The sequence below is a fragment of the Ictalurus furcatus genome, chromosome 28, assembly GCF_023375685.1.
Source record: "Ictalurus furcatus strain D&B chromosome 28, Billie_1.0, whole genome shotgun sequence".
Classification (NCBI taxonomy): Eukaryota; Metazoa; Chordata; class Actinopteri; order Siluriformes; family Ictaluridae; genus Ictalurus; species Ictalurus furcatus.
The window spans coordinates 13,830,562-13,846,660 of record NC_071282.1 but is presented as its reverse complement, the minus strand read 5'-3'; the positions used below and the strand labels follow the sequence as shown (position 1 = coordinate 13,846,660).

At 35.7% G+C, this 16,099-nt stretch overlaps 1 protein-coding gene across 3 annotated transcripts in view; it reads left to right on the top strand.

The window, feature by feature from the left end:
* Positions 1 to 14,477, top strand: part of LOC128603777 (transient receptor potential cation channel subfamily V member 1-like) — a 14,757-nt gene extending 280 nt beyond the window's left edge. The window contains exons 2-17 of one of the 3 annotated variants that reach the window (XM_053618453.1): positions 43 to 103; positions 4,472 to 4,685; positions 5,407 to 5,558; positions 5,688 to 5,840; positions 6,477 to 6,614; positions 7,212 to 7,501; positions 8,329 to 8,505; positions 8,712 to 8,867; positions 9,195 to 9,290; positions 9,369 to 9,439; positions 9,889 to 10,054; positions 11,136 to 11,202; positions 11,290 to 11,582; positions 13,065 to 13,180; positions 14,042 to 14,142; positions 14,293 to 14,477. In XM_053618453.1, the coding sequence (XP_053474428.1) occupies positions 4,516 to 4,685; positions 5,407 to 5,558; positions 5,688 to 5,840; positions 6,477 to 6,614; positions 7,212 to 7,501; positions 8,329 to 8,505; positions 8,712 to 8,867; positions 9,195 to 9,290; positions 9,369 to 9,439; positions 9,889 to 10,054; positions 11,136 to 11,202; positions 11,290 to 11,582; positions 13,065 to 13,180; positions 14,042 to 14,142; positions 14,293 to 14,324 (2,178 nt within the window). In that variant the 5' untranslated portion in view covers positions 43 to 103; positions 4,472 to 4,515 and the 3' untranslated portion in view covers positions 14,325 to 14,477. Of the gene's footprint in view, positions 1 to 42; positions 104 to 4,471; positions 4,686 to 5,406; positions 5,559 to 5,687; positions 5,841 to 6,476; positions 6,615 to 7,211; positions 7,502 to 8,328; positions 8,506 to 8,711; positions 8,868 to 9,194; positions 9,291 to 9,368; positions 9,440 to 9,888; positions 10,055 to 11,135; positions 11,203 to 11,289; positions 11,583 to 12,417; positions 12,522 to 13,064; positions 13,181 to 14,041; positions 14,143 to 14,292 lie in introns of those variants that run through there. The other 2 variants (XR_008385063.1, XM_053618452.1) reach the window with 2 other exon arrangements.
* Positions 14,478 to 16,099: the final 1,622 nt, after the last annotated feature.

Below are 16,099 nucleotides of genomic sequence, written 5' to 3'. Positions count from 1 at the left end.
ATTTTTTTGTTTTGTTTTGCTTTGTTTTTTGTTTTTTGTCAGTGTCGACTTCTATGTAAATACCAGCCCAGCTTTAAAAGTGACAACCTTGAAGAGACACATTGTAAATAATGTTCCTGGAATATGTGATTAATTTAATTAAGTGCATGTCAATGAATGTGTTGTTCTATCACTGCTATTGATGTAGTTCTTTTCCACATACAGTACATGTATTAAGAAAACAAGTCTTTGAAAACAACCAAAATAATTGCCACAGCCCAATGATAGAGCAACGTGTGATCCATTTAGATAATAAATAGTACGATATGAAAGATATTTACAGTAATGTAGTTAGCACTTTTTGCTGGTTTGTGCTGGTGGGTTAATGTCACATTTAGGATTAAGAATCAAAAACCACCATCTCACTTCTCTTTTTTCTCATTTGCTTTCTTTCGGTCTAAAGCTTCCCGTTTCACACTCAGAAATATATTTGGTTAAGATTTGGTTTTGGTAACGTTTTGAACCAGTGACTGGAAGGTTGTGAGTTCAAATCCCAGGACTTGTACCCTTGTGATTAAAGCCTTTAACCCTACAACTTTTTTTTTTTTATGTTGTAAATTGTTGTGATGTTGCAGGAAATACCCACATTTGATTTGTAACTTTTTGGAGTTTGTTTTAATTCTAGATAAATTGTACAGTGAAGGTATATTTTCCTTTTTCCATTCCAAAACCATGGAAGGTGAAAATTTTTACACTCAACTGTATATTCAATTATATAATGTATATAATGTAAACGTATAGTCACGTTCAGAGTTACGTAAATGCGTATGTTCACATTTTAAAAACTGTCTAATTTATCTAGACATTTTTATAAATCTGAAAAAATCTTGCTACAATTACCTGAAACTAGTCTGTCTGGTGAACGAATAAAAACACTAGGGCCTTGCTGAGTAGAACAGTCTTGAGAGCATGTATGATGAAATGTTTAGCATTTGTAAGAAAACTCCCTACGACAATTTTAGTATAGGAAATAAGTCCCCAAGATAACGTAATAGAACAAGGAATTTGGGATAGTCTACATCAATACTGCATTACAGTATAATCATAGACATAATTTGAAGCAGGATGCATGGACGCACTCATCTCCTGGTTTAGCCAAATGATAAAAAATAATCCCTTTTTTGATTGCCATGCCCATTTTCCAAAACTTTCAGATTACTGTTGCTATATGAAATCACTTCGGATGTATTTCTACTGATAACAATCATGATGATAAAAAACATTACCTGCAAAAACATGTCCAGAAACAATAAAATGGTAAAAGTTGTCTTAATATTTAACTATTAGGCTACTACCCAAGGCTACTTTCTAGGAGCTGACTAATTAGTTCATGTGTGCTTTAAGTTTTTATTCTTCATTTCATCATTCTTTTTGATTTTATTTTTTATAATTCGACTATTTACCTAAACACACATGATCAGCTAATTGTAAATCCTAACAGACTTCGTATCACGCCGGAATCGGTGTCTAACTACAACTCTCATAACACAGCGTGGCCTACAAACATGGCTGCCACTGACTCCAAATCCCACCACAAATGTTCCAATTCACCTGATTACTAATCCCAGACACATGGACGCAATCACACTGAACAGTATTTAAGGATTTTCAGTCATCCCACTCATTGTGAAGTATATGCTCTGTGTTTGCACACCAGTTACCAAGCCTTGTATTTAGTCATAGTCTTTCTGGTTTCCTCATTTTTGCTCTTTGCCTAACCCAGTTTATGCTGTCTGCACATCACCTGACCATTGCCTGTTCTCTGACCTTGTGGTTGTCTCACATTTTGGATCTGTCTTCAAGCTTTATAAATAAAGCTTTTGATTACCTGCATCTGTTTCTGCACCTGACAATAGATAGATAGATAGATAGATAGATAGTTGGATAGATAGATGTTCTTTATTGATCCACAAGGGAAAATTTGGGGAAAATAAAATGAAACTCTACGCAGACACCCGAGCTCAGGATCTTAAGACAACTTTTGTTGTCTCAAGGTCACAAGAAAAAAAAAATAACTCATGGCCTTTCAGGACTTCCGTCGAAGACAGAAATGGTTCTGTAAGATCGTAGATAGGTCTACACTTTAAAACAAGATCTAGGCTGCTGCAAACTGTTTATAGATCAGCCCAAAAATGCCACCAGCAGACTTGCTTTTCATATCTTCAACTTTGTTCCAAAACTATCACAGTATGGTGTAACCCTACCAGTGTTGTGTTTTCCCATGACGCACATTCAGAGAGGGTGGGGTCAATTAGCATATAAACGAAACCTTTAAGCTCTAGATTTACATTTAACATTGTTATTTATTTTTAACATTGATATTTATATTTAACATTTAGAGATAAAATTTACATTGAAACTTAAAACTATTATTTGACTTGAGTCGCTATCTAAATGTATCAGAAATCAGAGAGAAAAGAGTTTTCAACTACATTTGGTGCCCCATAGCTTTATAATGGATTCTGATAGCATGTTCTGTAATATTTTCTGAACTGTCTGGAATGTAACCCAAAAACTAGAGTAAATCTGATAAAATTGTAATAGAGTTCTTTTGTTGTCAGCTGTAACCTATTTAACAGTTTTTATTGATTTGGGAAACTTATCACTGCTTTTAAGTTAGCTTGCTTTCATAGTTACATTAGATAGATGATGGAAAGCTACAGTATATTGTTATAATATGTGAATTTTTCCAGAAGCCGGGTTTTTTTTCTCAGTGTTTTTCAGTTTGGGTATAGACAATGCCCACTTCTTGCTTTAATCCAAATTCAAAACCAGATATGAATATTTTTAGGACTAAACAGACACAGATGCAAATATGTATAATAACATTGCATTATATGCCTAGTATATATAGAAATAATGAGATCCCTACTGATAAAAACAATGAAATAAAATCATAAGACTGAGAATAATTATGGACAGAATATGGCAGTTATAATCAGTTGTCTTTTTCTCTATTTTATTTTATTTACCTTTATCACCAACTGTTCTTAGGATCCAAATGGCTGTTTTTGTTTTTTTTGTGCAGTTGAGTTTTACAGTCAACATAGTGTGGTTCCTCATAATACAGAGTAAATTTTTCAATAATAAAAGACCATTAGATTGTAATACACCAGCTTGAAACCAGATCACCTTCTTGACATATCAGGGTTCTTACAATACAACTCTTGATCTAGGATACAGTTGAGGCCAAATGTTGACATACACCTAGGCTACATTCAAACAAAATTTTTCACAATTCCACACATTTCATGTTACCGTACATTTCCTGTGTTAAATCTACTTTATTTCCAAAAGAGGTAGTTTTAAAATAATACCTAGGATACAGATTTATTTCAGTTTTTATTTACTATATCAGATTTTCAGTGGGTCAAAAGTTTACATACACTTTGTTAGGATTTGGTGGAATTGCCTTTTAATTGCTTAACTTGAATCAAAGATATGGGGGTAGCCTTCCTCAAGCCTCTGACAATACTTTGCTGGAATTTTTGCCCATTCCTCTTGACAGAACTAGTGTAACTGCCTCCTTGCTCAGACACACTTTTTCAGTTCAGTCCACATATTTTATATAGGATTTAGGTTAGGGCGTTGTGATGGGCACTCTAAAACTTTCACTTTGATGTCTTTATGACAACTTTGGAGATATGCTTAGGATCATTGTTCTGCTAGAAGACCAAGATGTGACAAAGTTTGAACTTTTTGGCTGATGTCTTGAGGTGCTGCTTCAGTATCCCTTTGTGCGTCCCACCTGAACAATACCAAGTGTTCAGTTGTTTGAAAATTGTTCCTAAGGACGAACTGGACTTGTGGAGGGCCACTATTTTTTTCTGAGGTCATGGCTCAGTTGCTTTAATTGTCACATGGAATTAAGGACAAAAATGCACTATCACTAAAGCTAAGCCCTTTTACAGCCACAGGTGCGCCCCCAATTATCTCCGAATTATGACCATTGGTCAATCAGAAGCTTGTAAACATGATTAATTTCTGGAATCTTCCAGACTGTTTAAAAATACAGTCAACTTGGTGTATGAAAACTTTAGACCTACTGGAATTCTGATATAGTGAATTAAATAATAAATTAGTCTCTAGTCGATTGCTTTAAAATTATCTCTCAATGTAGATGTAACAATGTAGAAACCTTAATTGCCTTGCCAAAAGAAATGTATGGTAGCATGAAATGAGTTGAGTTGTGGAAAACTATGATTGAATATCTTACACTTAGGGGTATGTAAACTTTTGGACTGAAATGTAAGTTACTGTAAGTTACATGATATATGACTCGCTATAATATACTTACGACAAGCTCAGAGAACAGAAATAAATATGTAATACCTAATACCTAGAATTTATTATTTGACTTAATAACATTTCTGATATTATTATTTTTCACAATAAGCCTTGTGCTGAACAGAAATGCCCCCTCTTTACCCAGAGCTGTGACACCGAAAAGGAACGACAATCAACAAGTTGCAAAGTATGGAATCCTTTTCTTTGGAGGTAGATGAGAGGACGGATGAGGAGAGGGAAGAGGCCAAAGCAATGAGAGAACATCGTCGAGCAAAAGCCAAAACACCATTGGACACTGACATCGAAAAGGACCTTGGTTGTACCACTCCCCTAGTCCAATTCAACCCGAATTTTTCTTAGTGAGTAAAAGGCCTATGTTTATTAGGTACCTACAGTAGTAATGTGCTATTTCACATTTTAATACCCAGGGTAACGAGGTATCAATACTGGATTGGCAGGCAAGCCAAAAATAGCCATTTTAAGGATAGGAGCTGAGTTCTTCCAGCTGATCTGAAGATACTCCAAGCGCACAAATAAACATTGAATATCTAATCAACCCTATCTCCTGACTCATCTTTGCTGAATTTCAAACAACTTTCATACTACATCCATTTTTCCACAGTTATTTGAATACCACCTTGCTTGGCCAATTGGCAGATTGCTTGCAATATGAAGTGCTAATCAATCATAATGCAGGACACACATTTTTTTCAGAATACGGGTGGGAAGACATAACACAGGGATGTGTGGCCTGCACAGAGATCTGAACTTAACCCAACTGAAAACCTTGGGGATGAACTTTGGGATGAAATTTGGAATGGGATGTTCAAAAAGCACAAGTGGATGTGATGGTCAGGTGTCCACAAACCTTTGGCCATATAATGCATCTTAGGTTTTATAAGATTTAGGTGCTTTATACGTTTATAAGTTATATATAACTGAGATAATGATAAGTACTAGTGTTTTCCAATAAAATGTACAATTTTATGTCTAGAAAATAAGAAATGCTGTAAGTCAACAGTTCATCCATTACTAATTAGTAAATAGAGTATGAAGGGTTTGTGTTTGGTCTTTCTGCAGCGAAATACAAGGTATTAACGCCGAACCAGTTCAGCATGAGAGGTTTGACCTTAAGAAGCTTTTTGATGCCGTGTCCAGTGGTGACGTCAACAGGCTGGAGGGCCTAGAGGAGTGTCTGAGTAAAACAAACAAGAAGCTGACAAGCCCTGATTGTAAGAACTTGGTGTAAAACTCCACATATCTGCACACAGAATCCTTACTAGGCCTCTTATCACTGTATGTATCAATACATAATACAGGATTATAGTATTAATAGCATTATTATGTCCCATGTCCCTCAGATTTGCCCAATGGAAAGACAGTCCTGATGAAGGCTCTGCTAAACCTGAGAAATGGAAAAAACGAAACAGTGGAGCACTTGCTGTGCATTGCAGAAGGAAAAAACGATCTTCATGAGTTAGTGAATGCAGCATGCACAGATCCCTACTATAAAGGTGTGAATATTTTAACCATTATTCATTTCTGAAGATATATTACGGAATATGATGTTCTACATACCATTTTGGTATAAAATTATGAAACAGTATGTTACTCATCTGTGTTGAGAACGGTCCACAACCTAAATAATATCTGGTAAGGGGTAGTCTTATGGTAGTCCTTTTCCCCTAAAGTGGGACAGATTCTAACATTCTAGCATTCTAACAACAGGTAGCTGCAGTCAGTAATTGTATACCTACATAGTGCACCTATATGCTAGGTTTAACTGATAAAGACTAAAAAAAATTAATAAAAAAAAACATGTGCTACTGGGTTTATGTACACTTTTCCTTCTTGCTGGAATGTTGCTGCACAGATTTTTTCCCATAAAGTAATATTCGCAACAACACTAGTGAGGCACTGACATAGGGTGAACTGGTCACATATGTCTCTCCAATTCATGCGAAAATATTTGGTGAGGTTGAAATCAGGGCTCTATGAAGTCCTGTCAAGTTCTTCCATTCCACATGAGCAGGCGTTTGTGGTGACTGACTTTAACGTGTTGGAAGAAGAAAATGCTAGCTCTAACCTGCCCAAGTGGGTAGTTGCGATAGTAACATACTTACAGTGTTGTTTTTGTGGGATTTGTGAAGGACAAACAGCTCTTCATATAGCAATTGAGAGGAGGAACAAGCATTATGTTGAGCTGCTCATTCAGAAAGGGGCTGATGTCCATGCAAAGGCTTGTGGGAAATTCTTCCAGCCACTTAGTGAAACATGTTTCTACTTTGGTAAGTGTTGGATGGGCATGATTTTATTTTTTTATTTATTTTTTTTTGAGGTACACATCCTTTCTGTTATAGGAATGTTAAGTAAAAGAGCATAGGTCATATATAGGACAATGTTTTCTTAACTTAATCAATAATATACAGCATTTGATCTGTTCATTAATAAATTCCAAATCCTTTTCCACCTGTTTCTACTTGGTAAGTGATGGTGAGGTAAAAAAAAAAAAAAATCCTTTGTGTTATAGGAATATTTACTATAACAGCATAGAATGTTTACTATAAGAGATTATAGTAGTTATAGAGATTATTCTAATATTTTGTTACAAAATATTTGTTAATATTTTGTAATCATCAAGGTTAAAAAAAAAAAGCTTGAAATATTTCACTTTATGTGTAATGAATCTAGAATATATGAAAGTTCCACTTTTTGAATTAAATTACAGAAAAAAACTAACATTTCCATGATATAATTTTTTTTAAATGCACCTGTATATATAAAACCATGTTTTCTTTGTAGCTTAATCAAGAATATACAGCATTTCACATGTTCGTTAATAAATAAATAAATAAATAAATAAATAAATAAACTCTTTTCCACAGGGGAGCTTCCTCTTTCTCTGGCAGCGTGTACTAATCAGAAAGACATAGTGGACCTGCTGATGGATAAAGCAGACATGAGGCGTACGGACACTCTGGGCAACACGGTTCTTCATGCGCTTGTGATGGTGGCTGATAACAGCCCTGAAAATACAGACTTCGTCATTTCCATGTACGACTACATTCTTACCAAAGACGCCGCTAAGAATCCCAAAGAAAAGAAGCTGGAGGACATTGAGAACAATAAGGGACTTACTTCCATCAAGCTGGCTGCGAAGCTAGGAAGGATTGGGGTAAGAGTGTATCAGTACATGAAAGGTACTATAAATGCTAAATAAATGAGTGACCTGATCAAGCTTCCCAGCTCAAATATGGTGGGTTTGGTTAGTCATCTATATTTACATACATTTATAGCATTTAGTATACGCCCTTATCCAGAGCATCTTACAGAAGTGAAACTAGAAGGTAGTAGACGGATAATACAGACAGGACAACCTTAAAGATGGAGGGATGATGGGATTGGGTGGGGCGGACTGAGCAATCAGACTCTGCCCCAATAGATCTTTCCAATACATTTTACACATCTAGGTAAAATACAATATAAAATGAATGCAGAGCTTTTATAGCTCATTAGACATTTTCAAAACTTTCCCAGTATCTGTATTTTGGTTCCACCAACAAGGTGATCAAGCCTTATTCTCCATTTTAGCTGTGCTAGAAGCCGGAAGAGAGAACATTGGTGGGTTGAGGGACTGGCTGGAGAAACACAGTTTTAGTGTTTTAGTGAAGTCTTGCACAATCACGTTCTGCATTTATATATTGGTGTTTCCTATTTTCAACAGGCTTATTCATTTCATTTGGTCTTGTGATGTTTTTTCCTTACGAAAGTCTCTGAGATCGATTTTTCACCATTCTGTTGTCTGAAATAAATATTACCTGATGCTCTTGACCTGTATCGGAATGATTTTATGCTTAGCGCTACTGCAACATGATTGGCTGATTGGATAACTGCATGTATGAATAGGCGTACATAATAAAGTGGACACTGAGTGTAAATTCACAGTGCTTGGCATGGGTCTGAAAAAAACATACTAAATGAAAATATTCTTTGTTCCTCCAGCTGCTTAAACACATTCTGCATCGTGAGTTCCTGCAGGAAGAGTGCAGGCATCTGTCCCGAATGTTCACAGAGTGGGCATATGGCCCAGTGTGCGGTTCACTGTACGACCTGGATGATATCGACACCTATGAACCAAACTCTGTCCTAGAGATAGTTGTTAATGGCACAGAGATACCTGTAAGAGAAAAATACTCTGCAGAAATTTAACTTATAAGCCGATATATGTAAATTCTGCACTTATATATATATATATATATATATATATATATATATATATATATATATATATATATATAATCATATAGCCTGTGTACACAAGCCAATTACAGTTAGATTATATGTTAAATGCATGTACTTGATGATGCTGTGGTCTTTTGTTCCAGAATCGTCTCGAGATGCTCCAGATTGAGCCACTTAATAAACTGCTGGAAGACAAATGGAACAGATTTGCCAAATGGATATTCCTCTTTAAGTTTATTGTTTATATCATATATCTCATCATCTTCACAGTTACTTCTTATCACCGTGAAGAAGGAACAGTGAGTTCAGGACACATCTAGTTACAGTAGATTTGGATGTGTTACTATACACTTCCCACCTACATGGAGTTTAAGTTTATTCAGAGAAATAGCTCATTTAATTAAACAAAGCTCCATAACATATAAACAGTTACAATACCAAAAAAATATCCTAAATATATAAATATATATAAATAAATATATATAAAAATATATTTTGGTCAGATTTCATTTTGTTAAATCTTTATTGATTTGGACAAAAAAAAAAAAAAAACAACTATGCATGCAAAATATTATCTTACAACAAGTCTTGCTATTAACTGATCATCAATTTATCTGTCAATCTAGCCTTCATTTACAATCAAGAACACAACTTTGGACTACCTTCTGCTTGCTGGTCAAGTCATCATGGCTACCGGATCAGTCTACTTCTTATTTAGTGTGGTGTGTATCATTTACTTTAGTTTTGAAACAAATGCTAACGTTAATTAAAGTCTAACGATGACTTATGTCCTCTTGTAGCTGATGGATATACATAAAAAGCGGCCAAGTCTGCAAAAAATACTGGAAGATGGCTATTCTGACCTGCTTTTGTGAGTGCTTGATCTTTTTATATATATATATATATATATATATATATATATATATATATATATATATATATATATATATATATATATGTTATACAGTATATAATAAGTATTAACTGATAAAAACAGGCAGGTTGTTGTACATATTTCCAGTGATATATTAACTTCATATATTAACACAATGAATTTGAAATGAAGTACTCAAGATATGATTGAAGTGTAGAATAAAAAATGGAGGGATTCTGTAATAAATGGCTGAAATTTCTGAAAGGTTAATGTAATATTTTTGTTAAACCCCTTAAATTGAAGCCGAAAGTCTGCATTTCAATCACAATCTTGATTGCTTCATTTCAAATCCATTTTGGTGGTGTATTTTTGGTGTAAATTTCTGTCCAAATACTTATGGACCTGTCTGTATTTTTAAACAATCTGTATGTTTTGTGGTGCTGCAGTTTATTACAGGCTGGGTTGTTTATAATCTGTGCTGGGCTGTATGTCTTCGGGAGGCAGGAGTATCTTGCCTTTCTGGTGCTCAGTGTGGCTATGTGCTGGGTTAATCTGCTCTACTTCTCCAGAGGTACTCAACACATGGGCATCTACAACATCATGATTCAGAGGGTGACTGACATTTTGCTTTACTGAAGTTAACACTCCTATAGTAAAACTTTTGACTGTCATGCCCTGATAGGAAATCCTGACCCACACTTCATTGCACCAATTCATCAGGTCCACACACCATTGTGAAATGATGCGAGGAACTCATCAAAATCTAACTTTTAAAATTTATGAAAAACTTAATGAAACCACTTCTTAGAGAAGAGTTTACAGCAGAGTCACTTTTATCCCACAACGGAAATGCCACATAAGCATTGGTTGGCACAGATTCAAAATGCCATTAAAACGTTAAATGTGGCTAATTATAGTCTAGATTTCAAACTGAGCAACATATCAGAAAACTGTTAAAACATTTTACAGCAGAATGAGACATGGCTTTGCTACAGAACTGTCAAAAGCTTCAGGTGCATGTGGGAAAGTGCATGCAGATTCATGAGGCTCAACTGTCCAAAATTGTCATCAACAAGACCTTTTTATTTATCGACAAATAACTCCCCTAAAATATTGGATAAGTTACCAAGGACAGCTGAAAAACGACAGAACACTCTACCCAAAAATAATTTGCGGAGATGTAACTTAAAACTTCAAAACTTAAAACTTCAACAGTCCTGTTGATTGAAATGGGAGTAGCCGGGGTTAAAAATTGTACTGTAGCCAGCCATTAGAGGGCCTCAGGGACATTTTGGCTTCAATTTTTACACCCTGTTATAATGTCCACCCATATATACCGTTATTGGGTAAAAACACTGAACTAAGTGTTCCTTTCTTTTGGCTCTTCGTTAAATCTGGTTAAATCTTCACTGTGAATTCTGGTATAGTTCATGTGACACTGCCCCCTAGACACACTCATATTACGTGCAAGACTTCACCCTGTGTGAGCGTCTACAAAGTGTTTTGACATGCTCGTAGATACGTGCTCATAGAAGTATAAATCAACCCAAATGTCATTGTTTCATGATGTGAAAAAATATACACTGCCTCCAAGTGATGCATATCTGCTACTACAAGGTGTTTCCATCTTACATTATTGTTACGTTATGAGGTTAGGCCTAAATATTCTGACTCCTCTCATTCTGTTTACTAGATATTCCTTGGCGACATCTTGCGCTTCCTCTTTGTCTACATTGTCTTCCTCATTGGATTTTCAGCAGGTACCATTCACTAAATCATCACTCTCTGCTCCACAAAGGTCATTCCAGTCACTAAAGCATTTGCTTTTTTTTGTGCTCCCTAAACAGCTGTGGTGACTCTACTGCACGGACCTAAAAACAATAGTACAAATGTGACAGAAGGCTGCAACAAACCCACCTTTAAAAGCATCTCATTCACCACATTGGAACTGTTTAAGTTCACTATAGGCATGGGAGACCTGGAGTTCACGGAGAAGTATGAGAATATACACGCATTTTATGTGCTGCTCTTATCCTACCTTGTGCTCACGTATATTCTGCTGCTGAATATGTTGATCGCTCTGATGAGCAAGACTGTCGAAGACATGTCTGAGAAGAGCTCCAGCATCTGGAAACTACAGGTATACATACCGTGCCCTATGCCTCTTTTTGCATACATGTATGTGCAACCTCCTATTTGTATTTATATTTGAGTATATGTATGTGTATATACACTACCAGTCACTCGACTGAAATGTTTCTCATGATCTTAAAAACCTTTTGATCTGAAGGTGTGTGATGTTTGAAATCGGTGTTGTAGACAAAAATATTAAACATATTCATTTCTTTAATTAGAAAACAAACATTTTATTTGCAAAAAAAAAAACATCTCAGGGGGATCCCTCAAGAAATTGGTTGAGAAAATGCCAAGAATACATTTTTGAAATTGTAGTCAAAAAGGGGGTCTACTTTGAAGATGCTAAAATATTAAATTATTTTGATTTACTTTGGAAATATAAATACAAATATGAGTGTGTATGTATATATACATTTTAAATATATATATATACTCAGCAAAAAAAAGAAACGTCCTCTCACATTCAGCTGTTTTTATTTCCAGCAAATTTCTTAACATGTGTAAATATTTGTATTAACATAAAAATATTCAACAACTGAGACATAAACTGAACAAGATTCACAGACATTTGATGAACAAAAATGGAATAATGAGTCCCTGAACATTGGGGGGGTTGGGGGGGGGGTCAATATTAAAAATAACAGTGAGTATCTGCTTTAAGTAGTACAGTGCATGTCATCCTCATGGACTGCTCCAGATTTGTCAGTTCTTGCTGTGAGATGTTACTCCACTCTTCCATCAAGGCATTTGCGATTCTCGATCACGTCTGGGGGGGACACACGGTTACATGTAATTTTCCACTGCAAGGACGATCAGCTGTCCTTCCTGTCTCCCTGTAGCACTGTCTTAGGCGTCTTACATTACAGATGTTGCAGTTTATTGCTCTGGCCACATCTGCAGTCCTCATGCCTCCCTGCAGCAGACCTATGGCATGTTCACGCAGGTGAGCAGGAACCCTAGGCATCTTTCTTTTGGTGTTTTTCAGAGTCAGTAGAAAGGTCTCTTTAGTGTCCTAAGTTACTATAACTGTGACCTTAATTGCCTACCGCCTGTAAACTGTTCATGTACAAAGATCTGTAATGCTTATTTGGATCTCCTGAAAGAGGGACGTTTATTTTTTTGCTGAGTATATATATATATATATATATATATATATATATATATATATATATATATATATATATATATATATACACACTTATTCTATATATTTTTTAAAGAATGATTCTTATTAATTTTGTGCCATTTAAAAAAAAAATTATTGCATAATTTTTATTAACACTGCCAAGCTTGAAACAGATTACTTATAGCTACAAGTAGAATGATGAATGGGTATTTATCATTTATTAGCTCCATAGTTAACATAAATTCAAATTTGGTTCCATTTGCAACTTATATGGCAATCATTCTAAGCATTTAGGCCTTGGTGACAATGCATCATGTTTCTGTGTAACAGTAAATGTTCTGGATGTTTGCGTTTTCCCAGCGTGCCATCACCATCCTGGATCTGGAGAGATTTGCATGCTGTCTGAAGAAGAAGTTGCGCTCAGGAGTGAGGAGGAACCTGGGCAAAAGTGAGGCGGACTGGCGCTGGTGTCTCAGGTTAAAGGAAAAATCTTGATAACCATAGACCGAAAGTAAACATGAAAGATGGTGTAGCAAAGAGATATACAAACTGTGGAATTGCAGGGGGTCGTGGATATGAAAAATACAAACAAACAAAATTAAATATCTGTTTCAGACATGTCTTTTATACATACAGTAGGAGCTTCACATTTTAACAGCAGAGCACAAAAATATGCCAAAAGAGCAGTATTCTTTTGTCTCTAATAAAAACGGCAGATGAGCCAATCAACATACACTATATAGCCTAAAGTTTGCGGACACCTGACCATCACACCAATATGTAGGCCATGTAGGATGTCTTTGTATGCTGTAGCATTAAAATTACCCTGTTTGAGGCAAATGTGCTAACCACTAAGCCACCGTTCCCCCCTCAGTCAAAACAATTACTTTTAAATACTTTAGTGTGGACACTTTTTAACTGATTCAAGTATAATTCTGACTAGTGACATCCACTTTTTATTCAGTTAAATTTTCAAGTCACTTTCATTTGTATCACGCTTTTTAAAAAATGATGAGCACATTATGATGATTATTAAGACAGTTCTGGAATGAGCACGAGACATTCGTTATGATTACAAACATAAATCTACATGGTCCGGGTGAGATTATTTACTGAAGCTTTTATCTGAGTAAGATTTTTTTTGGTTTCTGCTTTCCTATGTAAAATAACAGCGCTTGGAGCAGTCACCTAATGACTTTGATTTTACAAGACACCTAAGCACATTATTTCTAACCAATAATACATTTCTGTGGTCAATTGAGTATTGTTTACAAGTCAACAAGTTGTTTTTAGATGATGGGCAGTAATTGGTGCATTTGTCCCTGTGCTTTCTGCAGAGTGGAAGAAGTTAACTGGAAAAATTGGAACCGCAAGCTGGGAATCATCAGTGAGGATCCTGGAGAATGCAAAACAGTAATGCGAACGGAACCTTACAGAGGTATTCAGGTTTCGTTTCTAATTTGTAGTGTAATTACATGTGGTGACACAGTTTCAGTGCCAATTTGTACGTTAACAGATTTAAGTCTTCGCCTTTATAGAGGTGTAAGTAATAAGTGTTGATGCTTATGATATGTATCACTCTCTCCAGAGCCCAGCCAGTGTGATGTCAGTCGAAAGTGATGCAAGCGGTCTATAGTCCAGGCAGAAGAAGAGACACAACCCCTGGCCTACAGCTCAGCACAATGGAAATAAATATATACTTGAGCACTGATCCAAGTTTTTTTAGGCAATTATAAAATAAAGGAGGCTTTGGAAGTCTGTTTTCTTAGAGTATTTAAGTCATATATATATTTGCAACATCTTCCTGCGATCCTGCTTATTTATTTGTTTGTTCTGTAGCGGACATTTTGTTTTGCATCTCTCCTTTTGCTTTCCAATTATACCCAATTTGTCAGGGTAGGAGGTTAACAATTTCCTCTCCCTGTATGCAACATGGCTTCTATACAAAAAAAAACAGAGAAAAAGTTCAACATTATTTCATTAATATATTATTATATGTGCTTGTTTGTTAACATGTCAGGAATTGTGTAGTCTAGGCTTCTACTCCAAGGTCAGCACAAAGATAAAGCTGTCTCTTTGGCCATGGCAAACACATTCCTGTTCACAATATATGTCCAGTGAGGAGGTTTTCATTAACACATGAATCTTGGGCAGGGTGTGCCTTTCCCAAACTGTTGACAGAAAGCTGGAAGCACACAATTGTCTAGAATGTCTTTGTGTGCTGTAGCATTAAGATGTCCCTTCAGTGGACCCAAGGGTCAAGCCCAAACCTGTTCCAGCATGACAATGCCCCTGTGCACAAAGCGAGGTCCATAAAAAACATGGTTTGACAAGGTTGGAGTGGAAGAACCCGAGCGGACTGTACAGAACCCTGACCCTAACCCCACTGAACACCTTTGGAGTGAACTGGAATGCTGATTAAGTGCCCCAGGCCTCCTCATCTGACATCAGTGCCCGACTTCAATAATGCTCTTGTGGCTGAATGAGCAAAATCCCCACAGGCATGTGTCAAAATCTAGTGGAAAGCCCTCCCAAAAGATTGGAGGTTATTATAACAAGGTGACCACATACTTTTGGCCGTATACAGTAATGTCTTTATGATAATGAAACAATTAAAAAGTATTAAATAATAATTATTAAATAAATAATAATAATTATTAAATAAATATTAAACATATTAAATAATTTAATATGATGAAGGCCTAAGAAATACCAATACAGCAGTCTAAACATGTACATTAGTAGTAAAACTCCTATAAGATGTCTAAAGTTCTCAAGAACACAAGTTTAAGGGTGACATATTTTTTTTAAAAAATCTTCCACCAACTGAGCTGCAAGTGATCCTGGGTACTAATAGTAGGCCTGCCTCAGCAAAATAAGCGTGATCTAAACCACTCAGAGCTTTAAATGTCATAAGTAGGACTATGTAACCAGTGCACAACTTAACAAGCAGCTTATTATAGCTTGTTGAAAGCTTCCTGAAAAAAGCAGCAGAGCAGCCAGCCAGCAAAACATTATAGTAGTCTAATCTAAGTTATATAAACATGCACCAGATTCTCAGCATGATAATGCTCAGTTCTCAGAAATGATATAAGGGACTCACATGCTAGCCCAACATGTGGAGTTCTACCAAGGTTCTTATATGTAACTTTTGGTTTCATAGAATAGCCAGGAAGCTCTAGAGTGAAATAATTGGGCAGACTAAGTACTCAGGATCAGCACTTCTGTTTCATCAGAATTTAGATAAAGAGTTAATGAATATTATGGTTTTTATGTCTTTAATTATGTTTTCTATTATGCATAGCTGTGATGCTGTATCAGATCAAACCAATAAGTATAATTGGCTAATGTCAGTGGAGAAGTGAGTCAAAATAATGCATACAAATTACAACAAA